We start from the raw sequence: 17,500 nt of genomic DNA, 5'->3' as shown, positions 1-17,500 counted from the left end.
AGTTTGCACTGATTGAAGGCTTTATTCGAGGGAATTTGCGAGACCCCAATAAATAGTACGACGATGAGTCTTAGTCTAAACACACTTAAAAGTAAACAAAAAAGTCCTCAAGTCCTCAAGTCCTTAGTCCTTAACCGAATATATTCGAGTAGAGGCTGTTGAGCCCATTGCTGATGGTCGAGAAGATTCCATTGTCGCTGGAGGCGGCACCCGCATACGGTCCTGGTCCTGGCGGACGATAGTGTTGCGGCGCCTGAATGGGTCGATAAATTCCGCCAGGACTCACACCGAGTCCAGGCCCGATTCCAACACCAACTCCGGCCGGACCCATGGCACCGCCGATGCTCTCAATGCGCTGTGAAATGCAGGTTAACAGGTGTCATCAAAATTTTTAATACATCTTTGGGTTTTCTTTTACATTTTACCATTATTAACAACAAACAACACTTAAATTAAGGAGTGAGGAGGAAACCTTGCACCAGGAAAGGTCCTTTTACCAAAAGATGGAGGGGGATTTAAAAGGGGGAAATGAGGAAGAAACTGTGAAACAAATTTAAGAGGAAAGTTGAAAAGTATGTCATAAAGAAACTCAGAAAAGAATTGAGAAATTGGTTAAGAGGAAATCTACAACACAAAACCATAAAATAAAACGAGTGGGATATATAGCTAGGTAAGATTATTTAGATGAGGTTAGTCAGGAATTAAAGCACTTCAGCTAGTATTTACACGCCACCCTCGACGCTCTCTCGATCGGCTGAGGCTCCTTGGAATGACTCTTGGACCTAATCGATGGCCAACTGCAGCTTGCCATTCACGCGCCGCGTCCCTGAAGAGGCCTGTGTGGTAGAGGATGAACCTGCCACCAGGTACTGCTTGTTTATGATTAAATTTAAAAATTAAAAGATGGTTAGCCAGCACCAGGGGTTCCCGGAAAAGGAAGAGGATCCAAGGAGTCATTCAATATACCTTCGAGGGCTGCAGCGTCACATTTAGCAAAGTGGGATGCTGCTCCACAATCACAAACTCCACCTCACGGGGGGCAAAGCCTTCGGCAAATACCTGAAACAGAATCAAAAAGTATTAACTAGATATATAGTATAATATGCTAATCCATACTCACCTCTACTTTGTAGTAGCCCGGTAGCAGGATACGCCAGAACTCACCGTACTTGGTTGTCTGGAAGCCCACATCGCGACCCTTAATCTTGATGGAGGCCCTCTCAATGGGCATGCCCGCGGGATCGAAAACGAAACCCTGGACTCCCCGATGGGCCTCGGCAAGGAATTTGATCATTGACTGGATAGAAAAAGGTTACCCAGGAGTATACATTACAAATCCGAGTTTCCTCACCAGCTGATTATCCTCCCAGTACTTCTTGAGCTCATAGGCAGGCGGATACTTGCAGCAGGATATCTCCAGGGTAATCTCCATGCAGCCATACCACACATAGTTATAGTCCTGCATCCCGCCAGTCAGTGGATACCAGGCTGCTCCATTTGTAATGCCATTCTCAAAGGCCGGCGTTGCCGACTTGCAGGCCACACCACGGGACATCTTGGCATGATTGCGGGCATAGACCAGGGACAAATGCTTGAACACATCATCGTCGGGCGTTAGGGACGGCGCCGCCGAGTAGGTCTGGAACACTGCGCCCAGGGGACATGTTGGAGGCGAAGATGAGGAGGAGGAGGAGGAGGAGGAAGAAGAGAAGCAACACGATTAGATGGGGCGTTCCAAGGGACTCACGCGGACTCACTCGCGCACAGGGCGGACGAACGGCAGATCCCTTTGAGCAGCCATATTGGTGGGAGAGTATAGAAGCAAAAGCTTTATCAATCGGCACTTGAGCCGGATATGGAGAGGGGAGGATGGAAAGGAGGAGGAGGAGGAGGGGGAGAAGAGAGAGGAGAGAGGAGAAGAATTGGAAGGAGAAGGAGGACTAGGAGAAAGTGGGTATGGCTTCGGGGAACCGAAGTAAAGAGTAAGGCTTAAGAGCTCTGGCTCTCTAAAAGAGCTAACCCCAATCTACTTTAGCATTTAGCATGGTTTTAATACAATGGTATAAATGATATTAAGATATGATTAGATTCCCGTTTTATTACATCTCACGAGGAGCTATTCTGCGTTCATTAGTACCTTTCTAATATCTTTTTATCTGATGCTGGAAATTAACTTCGGAAATCCGAAATGAATATACATTTGCAGTTTACAAATGAATTATAGGTTCGTATGAAAAATTAAGATTGCATTTGCATTATTTCAATCGATATTTATCCATTTTTTATATGACAATTTTTTCGACAAATCAAAATTTAAAAATCGCATAACTAAGGCAAAAATGCATTAATTTTAATTCGGAAAGCTTTTCTCTGCTAGTTTTTGTTAGTTTATTAAATCTGCATACTCAATTTAAAATTTTAGAAAATTTATCAATTTTCGAACATTTTAAAATTTGAAAAAATTGAAAATTTTTGAAATTATTTTGTATTATTCCGGACATGCCTAGATCGATTCTCCTGTTGATGCTGATCAAGAATATATATAATTTGTGGGGTCGGAAATGACTCCTTCACAATTTTAAAAGCTTTTGACTAACATTATAATACTTTTGCAAAAAAGCTTGCAGAACTTATCTTCTTAGAAATTTCGATTCATTCACAAAGATTTTGGCTTACTGAGACCCCCGTTTATAAACCAGAAATCAATAGTTATCACTGGACTTTGTAAGGAACTGCTGATACCAGCGGGAATTATCTTCCCCTTGGAATCATAATGTGCTTCCTAACAAAATTTCGGTTGTGACCAACCATAATTTCTGGTATCAGTTACGCATAAATTTGATACTGGTTAGCATTTTGAATTTATATACATATGATAATAAGCAGACGGACATAACTATAAGGCTCGGTTTCACGAAAGATACTCCCTAGACTACTTACTGGAGTTGGGCGTGTTGTCGTAGGGATAACTGGCCACCAAAGCACCACCATGAAGACTCCCGCTCAGCACAAACTGGATCTTGGATATCCAATCCTTCACTGCATCCGTTTCCGGCTGACCACGCTTATTATTCTGCTTGAAGTAGTCGGGGAAGTTCCGATTTAGATCGAAGCCACGGGCATTATATCTAGAAAGAAAGAAACTTTAGGTAGACACTCGTTCAAAGTACGAAAACCCTTCTTACCTGCCCTGACCGCCATCACAGGTACCCTCCTTGGATACCGCATAACCATCCGGATTCATGGTGGGCAATATGTGAATCCGTGTATTATCCAGCAGCCACTTGACATACTGATCGGAGCTATAGCTAGTCACAAAGTACTGGATAAGATGGAGGAGCATCTCCCGGCCCACGGGCTCATTGCCATGAATATTGCCCACATATTTCACATCCGGCTTGCCCACCATATGCTCATATGGTGACGAGCTGACCACCATAACCCAAAGATCCCTGCCCTGGATGGACTTGCCAATGGAGTACAGGGCAGTGAGATTGGGATACCGGGCACTGGTGGCTCTACAAAAGGGATAACAACGGAGATTGATTAATAATTAAATAATATTTCATATCAAAATCTTACCTTAGAAACCTCGTCAGCTCCTCGTGATCATGGTAGACAAAATCCAAATGCTGAGCATCTGGCATATATGCCCTAGGCTCTGGCAATCCCCTTTCCGGCTGGATTTGGATTTGCAGCGGGTCACCACCACCGGCACTGGGATTTACTGTCTTGGCCATCGAGATGGCCGGCAGCAAATGGATTAGGAGAAGGAGCTGTAGCTGAAGCTGGAGCAGCCAGTGGCCAGCATGGAGTGATGTTGTTGTCCGCAAGATCATGGTCGGTTGGCGGCTAGTCTGCGAATGGACAAATCTGGCCAACGGGCAGACCATTTAAGTCACAAGGCTGGCTCTCTGGCTGTGGTGCGAAATGTGGTTCGAAATGAGAGACAACTGGTTGGGCCACCGGCTGCCAGTTTGGCTCCAAATCGAATCGCGAATGGCGAGGAGATGGGTTCGGAGATGATGAGCTTGTCTACGTGCAGATCTTGATCTGCGATCGTTGCCCCCGTGGCATGCCGCCGCAAACGTGTTCGCTGTCGCCCTGGATTATTCCCCCCATCCTCCTCACTGACCACAATTCATCATCATAGTCATCCAACGATCAGAGGTCGTTGCCAGCAAGGATGGGTATATTTGAATCGAATATAAAATATGGTATATAGAAACATATACAATATAGAATATAGATTCCCCTGAATTCGATCAGCAGAGATACCCTGCTCCCCCAAGGCGACGACGAAGGCTTGTCTAATCAGAAGGGGCCTAGCTGTCCACCGGATGGGCCACCTCTATCTATCTGCCATTATCTGCCACACACACTCTCTGTGTCCCGATAAGATAGTCCCCCGAGGAGGGGGTAGATGTTACGACCCTATAAAAACTCACGCCATGGCCAGTGGAGGCATCACAAGGAAACGAAACATCATCCATGATGAAGCTAACAATTGCCGTCCTAGGACTTATCCTCGTTGCCGCCGGCAGTACATTGGCCCAGCCGCAGGGCAGGATTGCTGGAGGCGATGATGCCGTCGTTGGACAGCTGCCCTACCAGGGAGCCCTCTCCATTGGTGGCAGCTACAACTGTGGCGCTGTTCTCATTGCCAAGCGGTATGCCCTCACCGCCCTCACCTGTGTCTGCTCGGATGGCAAGGATAAGCCGTGAGTATAGATTTCTTTGATGTCTTCTTTATATTCCTGACAACCTCCTCCTCCTTTCAAGATGGCCTGCCACTTTGTTCATGGTCTCCGTGGGCTCCGTGGATCTGTATTCTGGCGGCCAGCGTATTCGCGTGGAGGAAATCACCATTAATCCCAACTATAATACCCTGAAGACCGGCATTGCTTTGCTCCGTCTGGAGCAGGATGTGATCTTCAATGAGGCTGTGGCTGCCATTCCCCTGGCACGGAACACACCACCTCTAGGCGCCCATGTGGAGGTCTCTGGCTGGGGTCGCACCACCGAAACGGAAGTGGATATGCATCGCACCCTGCAGATCGGTGAGGCCGAGGTGATGGCTCCACGTGAGTGTGCCCTGGGCAAGAACGAATCAGTACCGGAGATCAATGACCAGGTGCTGTGCCTGGGTCATGGACGTCGTCAAGGTATCTGCGCTGGAGACATGGGAGGACCCGCTGTCTACGGCGAAGAACTGGTGGGTCTGGGTGCCCAGATGCTTGGCGAGTGCGGTGGCATGCTGCCAGAGAGATTTGTGAGCATTGCGTCCAACTACGATTGGATCCAGCAGCAAATCCAATAAATTATAGTTCAAGACGAAAGCAAGATTTTAAGGAGTTTTGGTTATTTTGTTAAGGTTTCTTTTGGGTTTTCCGGTAATGGAGTAAATATATATGATCTGTATGGCTTTTTATACACACAGAATATAAAATATATATTTAGTTAAATACTGAAGTTTTTAGGAACTTTTGCGTAATCGCTTTACTCAAAATCCATGATTTGCTTTCTTTCCCCTTATTTTTCAATGAATAATCAAATAAAATTATTACTAAATATCGGTTATCAAAGCGAACCATTTTGATTATCAGTTGAAATCTATATATAAGTTGCTTGGAATATCATTTTCATATCGGAATACTAATGTGGTTATATATAATCGTTAATCAACAGCAGAAATGGGAGTGTAGTATTATGGCTTTTTTAGGTTTTTTTTATAATCTAAAGTCATAAAATAATTACTGCTTACTCTTGAGAGCTCAGATGAAAATATATCAAGAATAATTATATATATAACATATTACCATAGTATTTGGTATACTTCTATATAATATCTATATATTTATACCCAAACAGGGTATTTTAATTTTAATCAGAAGCTTACAAGCCAGTGAAGGAGTCATTTCCGACCCCATAAATCATATATATTCTTGATCAGCATCAACAGGGGAATCTTTTTGGTCATCTCCTGCAGAAAAAAAAATGTATCCATTTTTCCAAATTTTATAAGGGGTTACATCGTTAAAATTTTCAAAAATTGATAAAAATTTATATTTTTAAAAATTTTAAACTGAGTATGCAGATTTGTTAAGCCATTAAAAACTAGCATATAAATGCTTTCCGAATGGAAATTAATGGATTTTTGGCCGAATTATAATGGTTTTCATGATGAAACATCGGTTTTCCAAAGTCCTTAAGCTTTTCTTAATCGATCTATCTTGTTATCAATTAATATCTTCCCTTTGTTCTATTGAAGATAAAGCAACCAAGGTTTCTATATTATTCCCATCTCTATTACAGATGAACCCAGGACAATTGTCAAGATTCAAGAGCAAACCAAAGCAGGAAAAACCTTCTTAAATTGAAGTACAAATCCCTTTCAATTGCTTTTCTCAAGAGGTATCCTCACATTCAAGATTAGTTAAGGGCCCCTCCTCACTGGGTCATTTAGCAATAAGCAATATTTAATGTTTAATTCTGTTTCCTGATTAAGTAATCTCAGATACTGAATTTTAAGAGTCATTGTTTCACACGGCTATATTGTGTTAATAAATTAAATAATTGGAATATCCCAAGACATAAGATGTCCCCACCTAAACTAGTCTGTGAACAAAACGGAGGTCAGATCTTAAACCTAGGCTCTCTTCGTCTTTGCTTTAATTTATTCGGAATTTATGATGATCCATTCCAGATGCTCGGTCACATCCACATAGCCATCGGGCTGTTCGGAACCGCAGCCACTGACAAAGAATGAGGCAATGCCCACCAGTTGATTCTCGTAAACTGCGGGGGCACCAGCATCGCCGGTACAGAGTCCCGAGAGATCATCCTCCGTGGCGGGGCTCAGGCAGAGTAGATCCTCCTGCTCCAGGAACAACTCCTGCTGGCATTCGCTGGCACTGAGCACCTGACGCGTAGCCACCTGCAGGCCATGACTCAAGGCTCCATCCGGTTTGGCGGAACCCCAGCCCGAGAAGGTAACCTGAGCACCAACCGGTGGCCTGGCTGTGCCCAAATCAATGGTTTGAGTATTGGCATTCAGGGTAACCGGCGTCTGCAGCTCCAACAGGGCCAGGTCATTGGCTCCTGCTGACCCAGAACTGGAGTAATCGTTGTGGATGACGATCTTGGAGAGAGGTAGCACCTGACCACCAGCCAGACGCTGAATGCTTCCAGCTCGAATGGTATACGAGGAGGGGGGATAGCTAGGTGTTTTTCAAAGAGGAAAATACTATAAGAAATGATTTCTTAGGAAGATGGAGTCTCTACCTCTGCTGTCCACCTCCCACGCTCACACAATGTCCAGCTGTTAGGGACCACTTGGCAGTGATCAAAACTCCAACGCACACATGGACTCCATTGCGACGCAGAGAGATTGTATAGGGCGTGGAGCCCACATCCGCCGGTGTTCGATTTCCCTCGACAGAGCCGCCCAAGGTCAGGACCACGACCAGGACAATGGCAAGCAGGTAAGGACTCATGTTTCGCGGCAAATGGATATGTCAACTGAAAGGCTCTCAGACCGCAGCGCCGGCATTTATAGAACTTCCCAACTTTTACGATCGGGGGTTTAAAAAGCAATCTAATCGCAACTCGTTCAGTCATAAATCGAGTGTATATATATCTTGGTGTATATATTGCCACCGATTGGCGATTAGATCGCCAAGAGGCCAAGTCACTGGTCACCATCGATCGACGTACTTCGTTCAGTTGCCAATTAATCGCCATGGCTGATCCACGCATCGTTCTGGGCCTGCTAATCTGCGGAGTGCTTGCCATTGCCTATGCCTCGCCCCAGGGTCGCATCCTGGGCGGTGAGGATGCCGCCCAGGGTGAGTTCCCCTGGTCTGTCTCCGTGCGCGTGAACAAGGCTCATGCCTGCTCTGGTGCCATCATTTCGCAAAATCAAATCCTAACTGCCGCCAGCTGTATCTCCAGTGTGAACACCACGCCGTAAGTGTGGCAGGAGTTATCCTTATATAGCTACTCCATTCCTAAACTATATTCCTCCCCAGGATCGATCCCAGCTCTGTGGCCGTGCGTGTGGGCAGCATTAACCAGTATGCCGGTGGCAGCATTGTCAGTGTCAAGAGCATCGTAATCCATCCCTCTTATGGCAACTTCATCCACAATCTGGCAACTCTCAACCTGGATCAGAACCTGGTCTATAGCGATCGCATTGCTGCCGTTGCTTTGCCCTCTATTGGTGAGGAGACAGAGGCTACCGAGGAGGAGCTGCCCAATGGCACTCCAGTGTATGTGGCCGGTTGGGGAGAACTCTCCGATGGCAATGCCTCGTACAAGCTGCAGAAGGCCAACTTTAACACACTGAGTGCTCCCTGGTGTGAGCTGGCCGCCGGCTATGGCTACGAGCATGTGATCTGCCTGTCCAGTGCCGAGAAGGAGGGAATCTGCCGTGGAGATGCCGGAGCAGCGGTTGTCGATGACAGCAATGTCCTGCGCGGCATCACCAGCTTCCACTTTGGAGAATGTGGCAGCACCTTCCCAGATATCACCACCCGCGTCTCATACTATCTGGATTGGATCAAGGCAAATGCCTAATAAGGAGAGCAGTGGGAGGTCACTGGTCCCTAGAGTCCCCTCGAGACCCCTTGATATCCCTAAAAGTTCCTGCAGTTCCCCAAAGGATAGCCCAACATTTTTTTATACATTTTTTTCATGTGCATAAAGTGTGTTCCCTTCCAAAAAAAAGAAGGAAATTATGTTTTTGTTTCTAATTAATCCGAGACAGCAATGACTTGGCCCAGTTTATGATCGAAACTATAGACCATTGGGAATTTAGTGCTGGTCATAAATAAAAATCGATAGGGCGCCACACAATCAACGATCAAAGTTTCCTCGGAACCTTCGATTTTATTAGGATTATTGATGATCTAACATGGGGCCGTAAATTAAGCTAAGAACTTGGGAAGTTCCAGGGCCAATCCGGAGGATTTGTAATCGAATAACTATCAATTAATATTTCTTGGAAGCATAGATATTAGAAAATACCCATAATAAAGCGGCTAAAGATTGTGACTTGGCTTAAATCGATGGCTTATCGCCAGGCTATTGATACAGATCTTGGGCAATTCCTATTAAGCAAAATAAAGAGATAAGATAAGAGAATACTATTTTATGTATTTTTTTTGTGAAATTCCTTGAAATAAGTTGGGAAATTCCTAAAAATTAGTTGCTAAACTGAATCGAAAACAGGATTTCACAAGGCAGAATTAAATAAGGACTCATGAGATTAATCCAGGTAATTAAGGCTTTAGTTTATGATATATTTTGGTGATTTTCTCTTGTACAAATCACTTTTCTACCCTGACTCACTCGTCTTACTCATCTTTATCTAGGTGAAAGATGGTGGTATTGCTAGTGTCTTCCACTTCCTTCCAGAACCCCCTTTACACTCCTCATGCAATTTTGCCAATTTATATTTAGGTACCAATTGATCGTTGAAATAACAAGTAACGACGCGTATAAAACCGCTTGCCGTCCAATTTAAACGATAAGATTAGATTTACCTCAATGTCCAAGCCCAAGATAAGGACTGTTGGTCAAATACACCAATGGTTTCACTACCACCGACATCACGTCCACTTAAATTACCGCCACTCGCGTTTCGTAGTTCCGCATTTCAAGTCCAACTGCCGTCGCGGGTAGAACAACCAAGGAAATATGCAACAGAGATCTCTACTGCTTCTAGGCCTGCTGGGTCTCACCCTGCTGGTCGCTGTCCAGGCCGGTGGCCGGATCATGGGCGGTGAGGAGACGGGTCTGAATGCCACGCCCTTTGCTGCCTCCCTGCGTGTGGACAATGCCCATGTGTGCGGTGCTTGCATTCTCTCCGAAACAAAGGTCCTGACCACGGCACATTGTGTGCATCGCGACGGCAAGCTGTGAGTATTGGGTGTAAAGGGATACAAGGAAGCATCTCAAAGAGCTAGGGGTTTTCCTTGAACTAATTATGATAGGATTTTCTACTCTAAAAGGTCCTAGTTCGGGGTAAATAACTTATTATTTACTTAGGTCAAACCATGTCCTACATGTCGTATACTCAATATTTGCTTTTAAGGCTGTACAACTAGACGTATGAGTGATATAATCAGATTCTGAGCTAAATTGATAGTAGTTTAAGTAGCTTAAACCTTTTCCTATCGCAACCTTAGAGTAACTAGTAATCAAATGTTAAAAAGCTTTGATGCTCCAGCCTCTTAGAAGCAATAACTCGAAGCCACAAAAACTAATGCTTCAATCTAGTTTAAGCTTACTAGCTAGATAGAAAGATATATCTTCTATATGATATATATTTTGTTCTATTTAATCCCCTTAAACAGTCTTGCCGCCAACCGTCTTTCCCTGCGCGTGGGCAGCACCAATCAGTACGCTGGCGGACGCATTGTCACCGTGGACTCTGTCAATGTCCATCCGGAGTACTATCAACTGCAGAACAACCTGGTCATGCTCACCCTCAGCTCTTCCTTGGTCTTTACTGATCGCATCAAGGCCATTGAGGTGGCTGGCAGTGATGATCCGCTGCCCGCCGCGGGCTCTGAGGTTAGTGTAGCCGGTTGGGGTCGCACCACCGATGGCACCACCTCGTACAAGATCCGAGAGCTGGCACTCCAAGTGTCCCCCGAGGCGGACTGCCAGGAGGCATACAGCGATCCGGCTGGTGATAGCTTCTGTTTGTCCCATGAGCTCAAGGAGGGCACCTGTCATGGTGATGGTGGCAGTGGAGCTGTTTACCAGGACAAACTGATTGGCTTGACCAATTTTGTGGTGGGTGCCTGCGGTTCCCGGTATCCCAATGTTTTTGTGAAGCTTGCACCCTTCTCTGAGTGGATTCAGGAGCAGCTAGCTTGAGTCTATATCGTTTTTTTTTTTTTGTGAATAAATATTTAATAATATATATTAAATAGTAAAATATGCTTTGTAGTTCTTTGACTGTTTTATTTATTTTCTGCAGTGTGAGTCAATGAAGATAAGGATAAGGATCGGCGATACTGTGCCTGGTTAACGTAATAATCGCTCACTAAATGCGTGAAATACTTGTTTATTTATGACCTCAATGGGCGAGGGGGAGAGGTACAGCGACCAATTTTATGGCTTTGAAATCCCCCAATATCAAAAGAAAACAAAAAAAAGGCAACAGCAAAGAATTTCAAGTGATAAGTTTCATAATACAAGTTTCCCTTCGAAAGCATTTCCATTATGGGAATCCCTATGGAAAGGGCTTGTGTGCTAGTTGTTCACTAAATTAAATCACTTTCCGTTCCCTAGACAATGACCCCAAGCTTCTGGCAATTAGAAGGGCTTCATTTCCATAAACAACAACAAAAAAAATAATACAAAACGAACCCAAATTAGGTTAATTCTCGGATCGATAACGCGACATTGACTTTGACATCTCAAGGAACTAATGATGATGAGTTCGCTGCTCATAAATAGGGCAAGCCGGTGAGCATTTCTCCTAAGGAACTTAACTCAATCCATACAAGCCATGTCGCTGCTCTGGAGCTTTTTTTTCTTTCTGGGAATAGCCAGTGTCCTGGCCAAGCCTAACAAGACCGAACCTGACTGGAGTCCTCGCATTGTGGGTGGAACCAAGGCCACCACGGGACAATTTCCCCATCAGATCTCGTTGCGTCGACGTGGTAGCCACACTTGCGGTGGATCCATCATCTCCAGCACCTACATCCTGACCGCTGCCCATTGTGTCAAGTCGGGCAATAATGTGTGAGTAGAATGGGGGAGATTTCTTCAGGGGATTGTCAAGTTAATTACCCATATTTTCACCCAGAGCTCCTGCCCGACAATTGTCCATTTTGGCGGGCAGTCTGCAACTCTCGGGCGGTGGTGGTGAGACCCGGCAGGTGGCCGCCGTTCATGTCCATCCCAAGTACAGGGGCGATGGCTATGATGTGGCTGTGCTCCGCCTGACCCAGCCAATAAACTTGAATGCCAATGCCAAGGTCATTGAGCTATCCAGCGAGGATCCACCCACCGATGCCAGCGTTTATATATCCGGCTGGGGATACATCTCCAACAGTGGACCCATTTCCAATGATTTGCTGTACGGACAGGTGAAGAAAATGGATAGGAACACCTGTCGGCGGAGGTACTTGCCTCGTCTGTCGGATACTACCATGTGTTTGCTTCATGATGCCAATAAGGGTGCTTGCTATGGGGATTCCGGTGGACCGGCTACCTACGAGGGAAGGCTGGTGGGCGTGGCCAGCTTTGTAATTGGAGGCTGTGGTCGTGATGCTCCCGATGGCTATGAAAGGGTCTCCCAGCTAAGGCAATGGATCAAGGATAATGCCAAGTTGTAAGAGAAGCAGGTTTTTTTTTTACCCATTTCAAATTGAAAATTTAAATCCAAAGTTTTATTTAAAAAAGTAACCGAAATTGAGCGTAAGAACTCTTCAAATTGGTTTTTAAAAATTCATTGGCTTGACTATCCTTGGCATTTTATGACGTTTTTTTACTACTTGTATATTTACCCTGTATATATCATTATTATCCTATAAAAACATATTATATATCAATATTGAATATAAAAGCAGCACAAAAACATGGGGTTTTGATTTTGTTACATATGTTAATACATATTTAAATTTTATTTATAAAATTTAAATGAATTAAAAGAGATTTAACAGAACAGAGACATAAACATAGCCTTTAGAAACTCCCTCAAATTAAAGAAGCTTCAAGGAAATACAGAATTCCAAGGGAAAACTCCTAAATCTGATACTCAAAACCATATATCCTAACCAAACAAGTTTAAATATATTTCAAACAGGCAAAAAATTAATATAAAAATGACTAAGCCGATCAAGATCGTTCCAAAGTGAGCCATCCTAGTTTTTTGGGTCACTTCCATGACTCATTTGGGAGTCAACGAGTTGTGACCGACTATTTAGAACGCTCTTTCTATCCCAACTCTGGCTCAGAGTCTGGCTCTTTGGGGGGTTATCAGAGCGCAACATATCACTGATCCCATACCCTGACACCTTTTGCCCCTTGGGGGCCCCCGGAACAGTGAAAGTGAAAATGAAAAACCTCTGTAAACTCTTTTTTTCTCTATTATTTCTCGGTAATTTTCCATCTTTTATTTTGTCGCTTTTAATTGTTTTGTTTTGTTTTTTCTCCAGCACTTTGCGTTTAATGACTTTGTTTTGGTTTTCATTTAACGCTTGTCTTTTCCCCACTCTTTTTTTTCTGTTGCTGTTTTTCTTTTTCGAGAGTTTCAATTTTCCCGTGTTTTTTGTGCGCTCTCTTTTGGGCGCAATTATCGGATCGCTGGGGGATCGCTGGGGGATCGTGCCGGGGTTTGGCTTATACTGGTCGTAAACCCGCACGATTTTTCCGTCTGCCAATCCATCAGTTTGTCAGTCTGTCATTTTTTTCGTATGTATATTTTTTTGTCAGCTTTGCCACTCGAAATGCAATTCACGCTGCAAGTCATCGAACTGTTTGGGGTCCAAAGACTGAATACACAATGTTGATAATGAGTCACAAGGGTCGGGCATTTACTGTTTGCCCTCAAAAAAACGTAATGGTTTTTGTTTCAGATGATTCAAGAATATCTTTATGTTATGGGTTTCTTAAGCTTTGGTTAGTCCAAAAAGTTGCCTATAAAAATAACGTTAATTTTGCGAATTTTGTACGTCTTTTCATTGGCTTAATATGTCAAATCCGTCTCAGATTTGGCAATAGTAATATATATTCTGATTCTCCATTAAAAAGCGTATTTATTTCTAATAAAATATAGTTGTTTTTAATGGAGATTTGATCAGCAAGAAAAATCGCTAATACCTACAATTTCATGAACTCTCACTATATATTTTTTCCCCTACAAAACCCCATCTTTATCTCGTTAAATACTATTATTATACTATTAAGTTTTTTCATAATGCTTTGTGTGCAAACCTGATAAGAAATCGCAATGTTTATCATGATCTTGTCTTCATCTCAATTTCACCTGCATCGCCGCTGTGCCACTTCCAAGAAGCAACATAAGTTTGCAGGTTGCAAATAGCAAGTTGCACAGCCACTAAAAGCTTAAGCACTTGAAGAAATTTGAAATATAAATTCATTTCATTGAAAAATAAGGAAGGTAAATAAAGTAATTTAAAAATACTAAAATAAAGCTTGGTTGGGGATAATCTCTACCACGAATCGAGTCTATCTAAGTCAAGCTTTATGACGTTTCTAAAATAAAGCTAAAGAAAGTTGTATATCGTTTCTAGTCATTTCAAAACTAAGCATATTTTAATCTTATAACTCAAAATATAGGAAATTAGAGAAACATGTTTAGAGCGACTCGCCTTCTGAATATAAACAAGAAATCAATATAGATATTAGAGGTTTAGAAATTTTAGTCTCCTCTATAAGTGAAATGATAGTTCCAAATACCTATAATATTTATGAAAACATTTTGATTTTCATTTTCATATATATAAAATAATATCCAAAATCCCTTTTAACTATCACCTCTTTTTTCTTGCTGTACAGCCTGAAACACAAGAGTTCCCCCTCAGACATGTCGCGGCAAACAAATTTCTTTCAATTAGGCGCCCCGCTTATTTTGGGCCGAATCGGCATTTTGATTAGCATGGAAAGTAAGCGAGCGAGTGTAAGTGGCTCTTAATGGTCAGAGCAAGAGCAAGAGCCAGGCCAGAGCCAAGCCAGAGTTATAGCCAAAGCCATACCCATACCCATAGCCATAGCCAGAGCAATGCCAAAGCCGATCGGCGGGTTAATGCTAAACTAACGGGTTTCCTCGAATCCGGGCTCAGCGAAAGAGAAAGAGAGGGAGCAGGAGGTGGAGGTGGGGGAGGAGCAGGGTGGGCAGGAGAGGGAGCGAGAGCGGGCCATTTAACCCACTAACCTTGTTAGCGACAAAGAGCCAGCACCGAAAGCCCGCACTTGGCCAAAAGGCTGCTCCGCCACAACAGTAGCCAATGCCACTTTCAAGTTCAATGCTAGGCGGGGCACACCCATGGCCATTAAAATAATAATAATTATTAAAATACTGATAATAATTCATGAACAATTTAATAAAAGCTTAACAAGAAGTTATAGAATGTTTTACTATTATTTTCAGAAGTTTTATAAACCATTTTTTCTTATCAAACTTCCTTGCTAGGAAGTATGTATATTTATATAAAAAGAAGGTCTAGGGTTATAAATAGATTCATTTAATAGAAAATGTACTTTAAAATCATTTAATTTAATTTTAAATGAAAATAACAATACACTTTCTTACTTTCTAATAATGTTCTTTTACACAAAAATGTAATCCAAAGTAATTAAAATTCGTGAAATATTAAGTACATTATTATAATTAATTTTAAATAATTATTATTATTATTAAACAACCTTCGAGGCTTCAAATCCCCTCACATACCCACTTAAATATCCTTGAAAATATACTATTTGTTTGAGAATATTACAAAAATTTAAAGAGTTGACCCAGAGATTTCCCCGACTTAAAGAACCCACCGTCACCCCAGCCAGGAAATGGCATTTTCCGTGACCGCAGCCGTTGGGCCTTGAGGGGGAGGAAGACGGTGCTTGGAGGTCAGGCAACGGCCTTCGAAGGAGGCGACATGCGCACTACTGGGTTAGTGAGCCAACTTTCCCGGGTCCCCGGGATGATGGTGATGGTGGTGGGGTGAAATGTTTATATAACAACAATAACGAGTGCAACCCGCCGACATTCGCCTGCAATGACCTTCACCTTGGCAGAGAGGCAAAGCAGCCACCCAGCAGGCTGGCCTTGATCTTCAACTTTCCCAGGAAAAACAACCAAAGCAGCCTGTATTTACCTGATTTCCTGGTGATTTCCTGCAATCTTTCCTTGCCAATTTTGAATTTACAAACGTTGTCTCTTCTGCAATGGGAAATTTGCATAAAGAAAATATATTCAATAGACTTTTATTGTTCCGTTGCCATTGCCGGGCTTCAATTTCACACGAAAAAACGTCAAAAACAAATAGAAAACAAAACAAATTCTATGCTTTTTTTGGGTAGTTTCTCTTTACGCCTACGCGGGCGAAAAAAAAAAAACAATAAATAAATATAGTCACTAAACAAAAAAAAGAAAAGAATCGCCCGCGACACTGGCGATAAATTTACATCTACTCGTTTTTAGTTATTTATTTATTTTGTGCTGTTTTGTTGGACCTTTTTTCTGGTTGATAGTTAATTTGTTGGCTTACAACTGTTCCCAAACAATAAAAAAAACAAAACGACTTTATCGCAGAGCTGGTTTCAAAACGCGTCCGCCGTGTCCGACATCAAGCGACTGAATGAGTGGGGCGCGCATCAAGGCAGTCCCCCAGCAGCGATGTCATTTCTTTCAAAGCAGAAAAAGCTGGATCAGCAAAAAAATAAAAAATAAAGCCAAACGAAGCCGAAATCCGGGAAAATAATTGGGGAAAAGCAGATTTTTTTATACAAAAATACAATATATAATAAATACAGGACATAATCAAGTCACTGTGTAATGCCAACACCTGTGGCTTAGTCTAAAAGTAAACTAAACTAAACTGGAAGCCCATGTCATTATATTCAGTGACCTGCAACTTATTTCGTGCAGTGTAGAAAGACCAGTGTAAAAGGTTCCTGTGGTTAAGCTAAGCTAAGCTAAGATATTTAAAAAACTTATACGCTGTATTTAAAATCCATATTTTAATATTTAAATTAAACAAAAACAATCTTCTGAATCATAAATCTTCTTAATAAAAATAAAAAATTAATTGAAAAAGAACTTTAGGGCCTTCCTTTATGTACATCGTGTACTCCCTTGGGTTTGAATAATTATTATTAATATTTATTATAATATGTTGTAAACCTTTTAGTCGATTTTGTATCAAAATAGTAATTGAGTAGTTTACGTGTTGAATTAATTGTTTTTTGTTTTATAATAAAATGTATAGGAATAATATTACAAGCCTCTGATAGTCAACTAAATTTAAATTTCCCGCCCAGGTTTCATAACAGTCAGCTGTGTCAGGAAAGTACACTTAATATAAGGAAAATGTGTACTATAAACACTATTTTATAAGGCCTGTAAATAAATTCTTTTAATTTAAATTACTAATCTGAAGATCGCATAGCAATAAATATTTACAATGATGTTAAGTCAAAAAAACCAAGGACTATATTTGAATTAATAATTATTTTCTATTAAAAAACAATTTAGTTATCCTTTTAAAATCGATAAATATCTAACAAACTAACTTATCAGAATGAAAACTAAAATGTTATTAGTATAAACTAAAATTAAAGCAAAGACTTGGTGGATTTCAACATTAATGAACATTTTCAGAAAGTATGATTCTCTATTACTTTCTGCGAATCAATTTAAAGTGAAAATTAAAATGAAAGAAATAAAAATGTAACTTAAATCGAAGAATATGTACATTTTTTAATAACATTTTTTATAAACAAATGGAATCAATGTCTT

At 42.0% G+C, this 17,500-nt stretch overlaps 6 protein-coding genes across 19 annotated transcripts; 4 read left to right on the top strand and 2 right to left on the bottom strand.

The window, feature by feature from the left end:
• Positions 1-2: 2 nt before the first annotated feature.
• LOC110181608 (carboxypeptidase D) lies at positions 3-16,572 on the bottom strand. Of its 14 annotated transcripts, none has more exons than XM_020949408.2 (10): positions 16,216-16,384; positions 15,858-15,922; positions 3,583-3,873; positions 3,186-3,518; positions 2,941-3,128; positions 1,758-1,787; positions 1,352-1,647; positions 1,121-1,297; positions 967-1,059; positions 3-355 (listed from the first exon to the last, which is right to left on the bottom strand). In XM_020949408.2, the coding sequence occupies exons 3-10, from the start codon at positions 3,837-3,839 to the stop codon at positions 131-133; spliced, it is 1,599 nt and encodes a 532-aa protein (XP_020805067.2). In that variant the 5' UTR covers positions 3,840-3,873; positions 15,858-15,922; positions 16,216-16,384; the 3' UTR covers positions 3-130. The 14 variants fall into 14 exon arrangements, with proteins under 14 accessions (XP_020805067.2, XP_020805066.2, XP_086691995.1 ...); XM_020949407.2 differs by having other exon boundaries at positions 1,758-1,799; positions 16,251-16,346; XM_086835869.1 differs by having other exon boundaries at positions 16,251-16,346.
• Positions 4,450-5,343, top strand: LOC110181609 (serine protease SP24D). The gene is made up of 2 exons (XM_020949411.2): positions 4,450-4,721; positions 4,783-5,343. The coding sequence occupies exons 1-2, from the start codon at positions 4,492-4,494 to the stop codon at positions 5,318-5,320; spliced, it is 768 nt and encodes a 255-aa protein (XP_020805070.2). The 5' UTR covers positions 4,450-4,491; the 3' UTR covers positions 5,321-5,343.
• LOC110181610 (serine protease SP24D) lies at positions 6,660-7,536 on the bottom strand. The gene is made up of 2 exons (XM_020949412.2): positions 7,285-7,536; positions 6,660-7,220 (listed from the first exon to the last, which is right to left on the bottom strand). Exons 1-2 carry the CDS (start codon positions 7,494-7,496, stop codon positions 6,677-6,679), a joined length of 756 nt encoding a protein of 251 aa, XP_020805071.2. The 5' UTR covers positions 7,497-7,536; the 3' UTR covers positions 6,660-6,676.
• Positions 7,713-8,856, top strand: LOC147643276 (trypsin alpha). The gene is made up of 2 exons (XM_086835878.1): positions 7,713-7,968; positions 8,031-8,856. Exons 1-2 carry the CDS (start codon positions 7,742-7,744, stop codon positions 8,575-8,577), a joined length of 774 nt encoding a protein of 257 aa, XP_086692004.1. The 5' UTR covers positions 7,713-7,741; the 3' UTR covers positions 8,578-8,856.
• Positions 8,814-10,959, top strand: sphe (spheroide). The gene is made up of 2 exons (XM_020949413.2): positions 8,814-9,920; positions 10,359-10,959. The coding sequence occupies exons 1-2, from the start codon at positions 9,700-9,702 to the stop codon at positions 10,885-10,887; spliced, it is 750 nt and encodes a 249-aa protein (XP_020805072.2). The 5' UTR covers positions 8,814-9,699; the 3' UTR covers positions 10,888-10,959.
• On the top strand, positions 11,497-12,598 carry LOC110181633 (serine protease SP24D). Its single transcript, XM_020949441.2, has 2 exons — positions 11,497-11,760; positions 11,825-12,598. The coding sequence occupies exons 1-2, from the start codon at positions 11,525-11,527 to the stop codon at positions 12,354-12,356; spliced, it is 768 nt and encodes a 255-aa protein (XP_020805100.2). The 5' UTR covers positions 11,497-11,524; the 3' UTR covers positions 12,357-12,598.
• Positions 16,573-17,500: the final 928 nt, after the last annotated feature.

The sequence above is a fragment of the Drosophila serrata genome, unplaced genomic scaffold (genome assembly GCF_035046125.1).
Source record: "Drosophila serrata isolate PLE 108 unplaced genomic scaffold, ASM3504612v1 contig_276, whole genome shotgun sequence".
Lineage (NCBI taxonomy): Eukaryota > Metazoa > Arthropoda > Insecta > Diptera > Drosophilidae > Drosophila > Drosophila serrata.
The sequence above is the reverse complement of the archived record's forward strand: the minus strand, read 5'-3'. Positions and strand labels throughout refer to the sequence as shown.

Bases quoted from the DNA above. Each gene is read 5' to 3' on its own strand.
- LOC110181608 (XM_086835867.1), bottom strand. From the start codon at position 3,893: ATGGTCTGCCCGTTGGCCAGATTTGTCCATTCGCAGACTAGCCGCCAA. The intron at 1,800-2,940 runs GTAAGTAGTCTA...TCCCACCAATAT, and splicing joins CGACAACACGCCCAACTCCA to GGCTGCTCAAAGGGATCTGC. The intron at 356-966 runs GTATATTGAATG...TGCATTTCACAG, and splicing joins TGACGCTGCAGCCCTCGAAG to CGCATTGAGAGCATCGGCGG.
- LOC110181609 (XM_020949411.2), top strand. From the start codon at position 4,492: ATGATGAAGCTAACAATTGCCGTCCTAGGACTTATCCTCGTTGCCGCC. The intron at 4,722-4,782 runs GTGAGTATAGAT...CCTCCTTTCAAG, and splicing joins TCGGATGGCAAGGATAAGCC to ATGGCCTGCCACTTTGTTCA.
- LOC110181610 (XM_020949412.2), bottom strand. From the start codon at position 7,496: ATGAGTCCTTACCTGCTTGCCATTGTCCTGGTCGTGGTCCTGACCTTG. The intron at 7,221-7,284 runs GTAGAGACTCCA...AAAAACACCTAG, and splicing joins GTGGGAGGTGGACAGCAGAG to CTATCCCCCCTCCTCGTATA.
- LOC147643276 (XM_086835878.1), top strand. From the start codon at position 7,742: ATGGCTGATCCACGCATCGTTCTGGGCCTGCTAATCTGCGGAGTGCTT. The intron at 7,969-8,030 runs GTAAGTGTGGCA...ATTCCTCCCCAG, and splicing joins TCCAGTGTGAACACCACGCC to GATCGATCCCAGCTCTGTGG.
- sphe (XM_020949413.2), top strand. From the start codon at position 9,700: ATGCAACAGAGATCTCTACTGCTTCTAGGCCTGCTGGGTCTCACCCTG. The intron at 9,921-10,358 runs GTGAGTATTGGG...CCCCTTAAACAG, and splicing joins GTGCATCGCGACGGCAAGCT to TCTTGCCGCCAACCGTCTTT.
- LOC110181633 (XM_020949441.2), top strand. From the start codon at position 11,525: ATGTCGCTGCTCTGGAGCTTTTTTTTCTTTCTGGGAATAGCCAGTGTC. The intron at 11,761-11,824 runs GTGAGTAGAATG...ATTTTCACCCAG, and splicing joins GTCAAGTCGGGCAATAATGT to AGCTCCTGCCCGACAATTGT.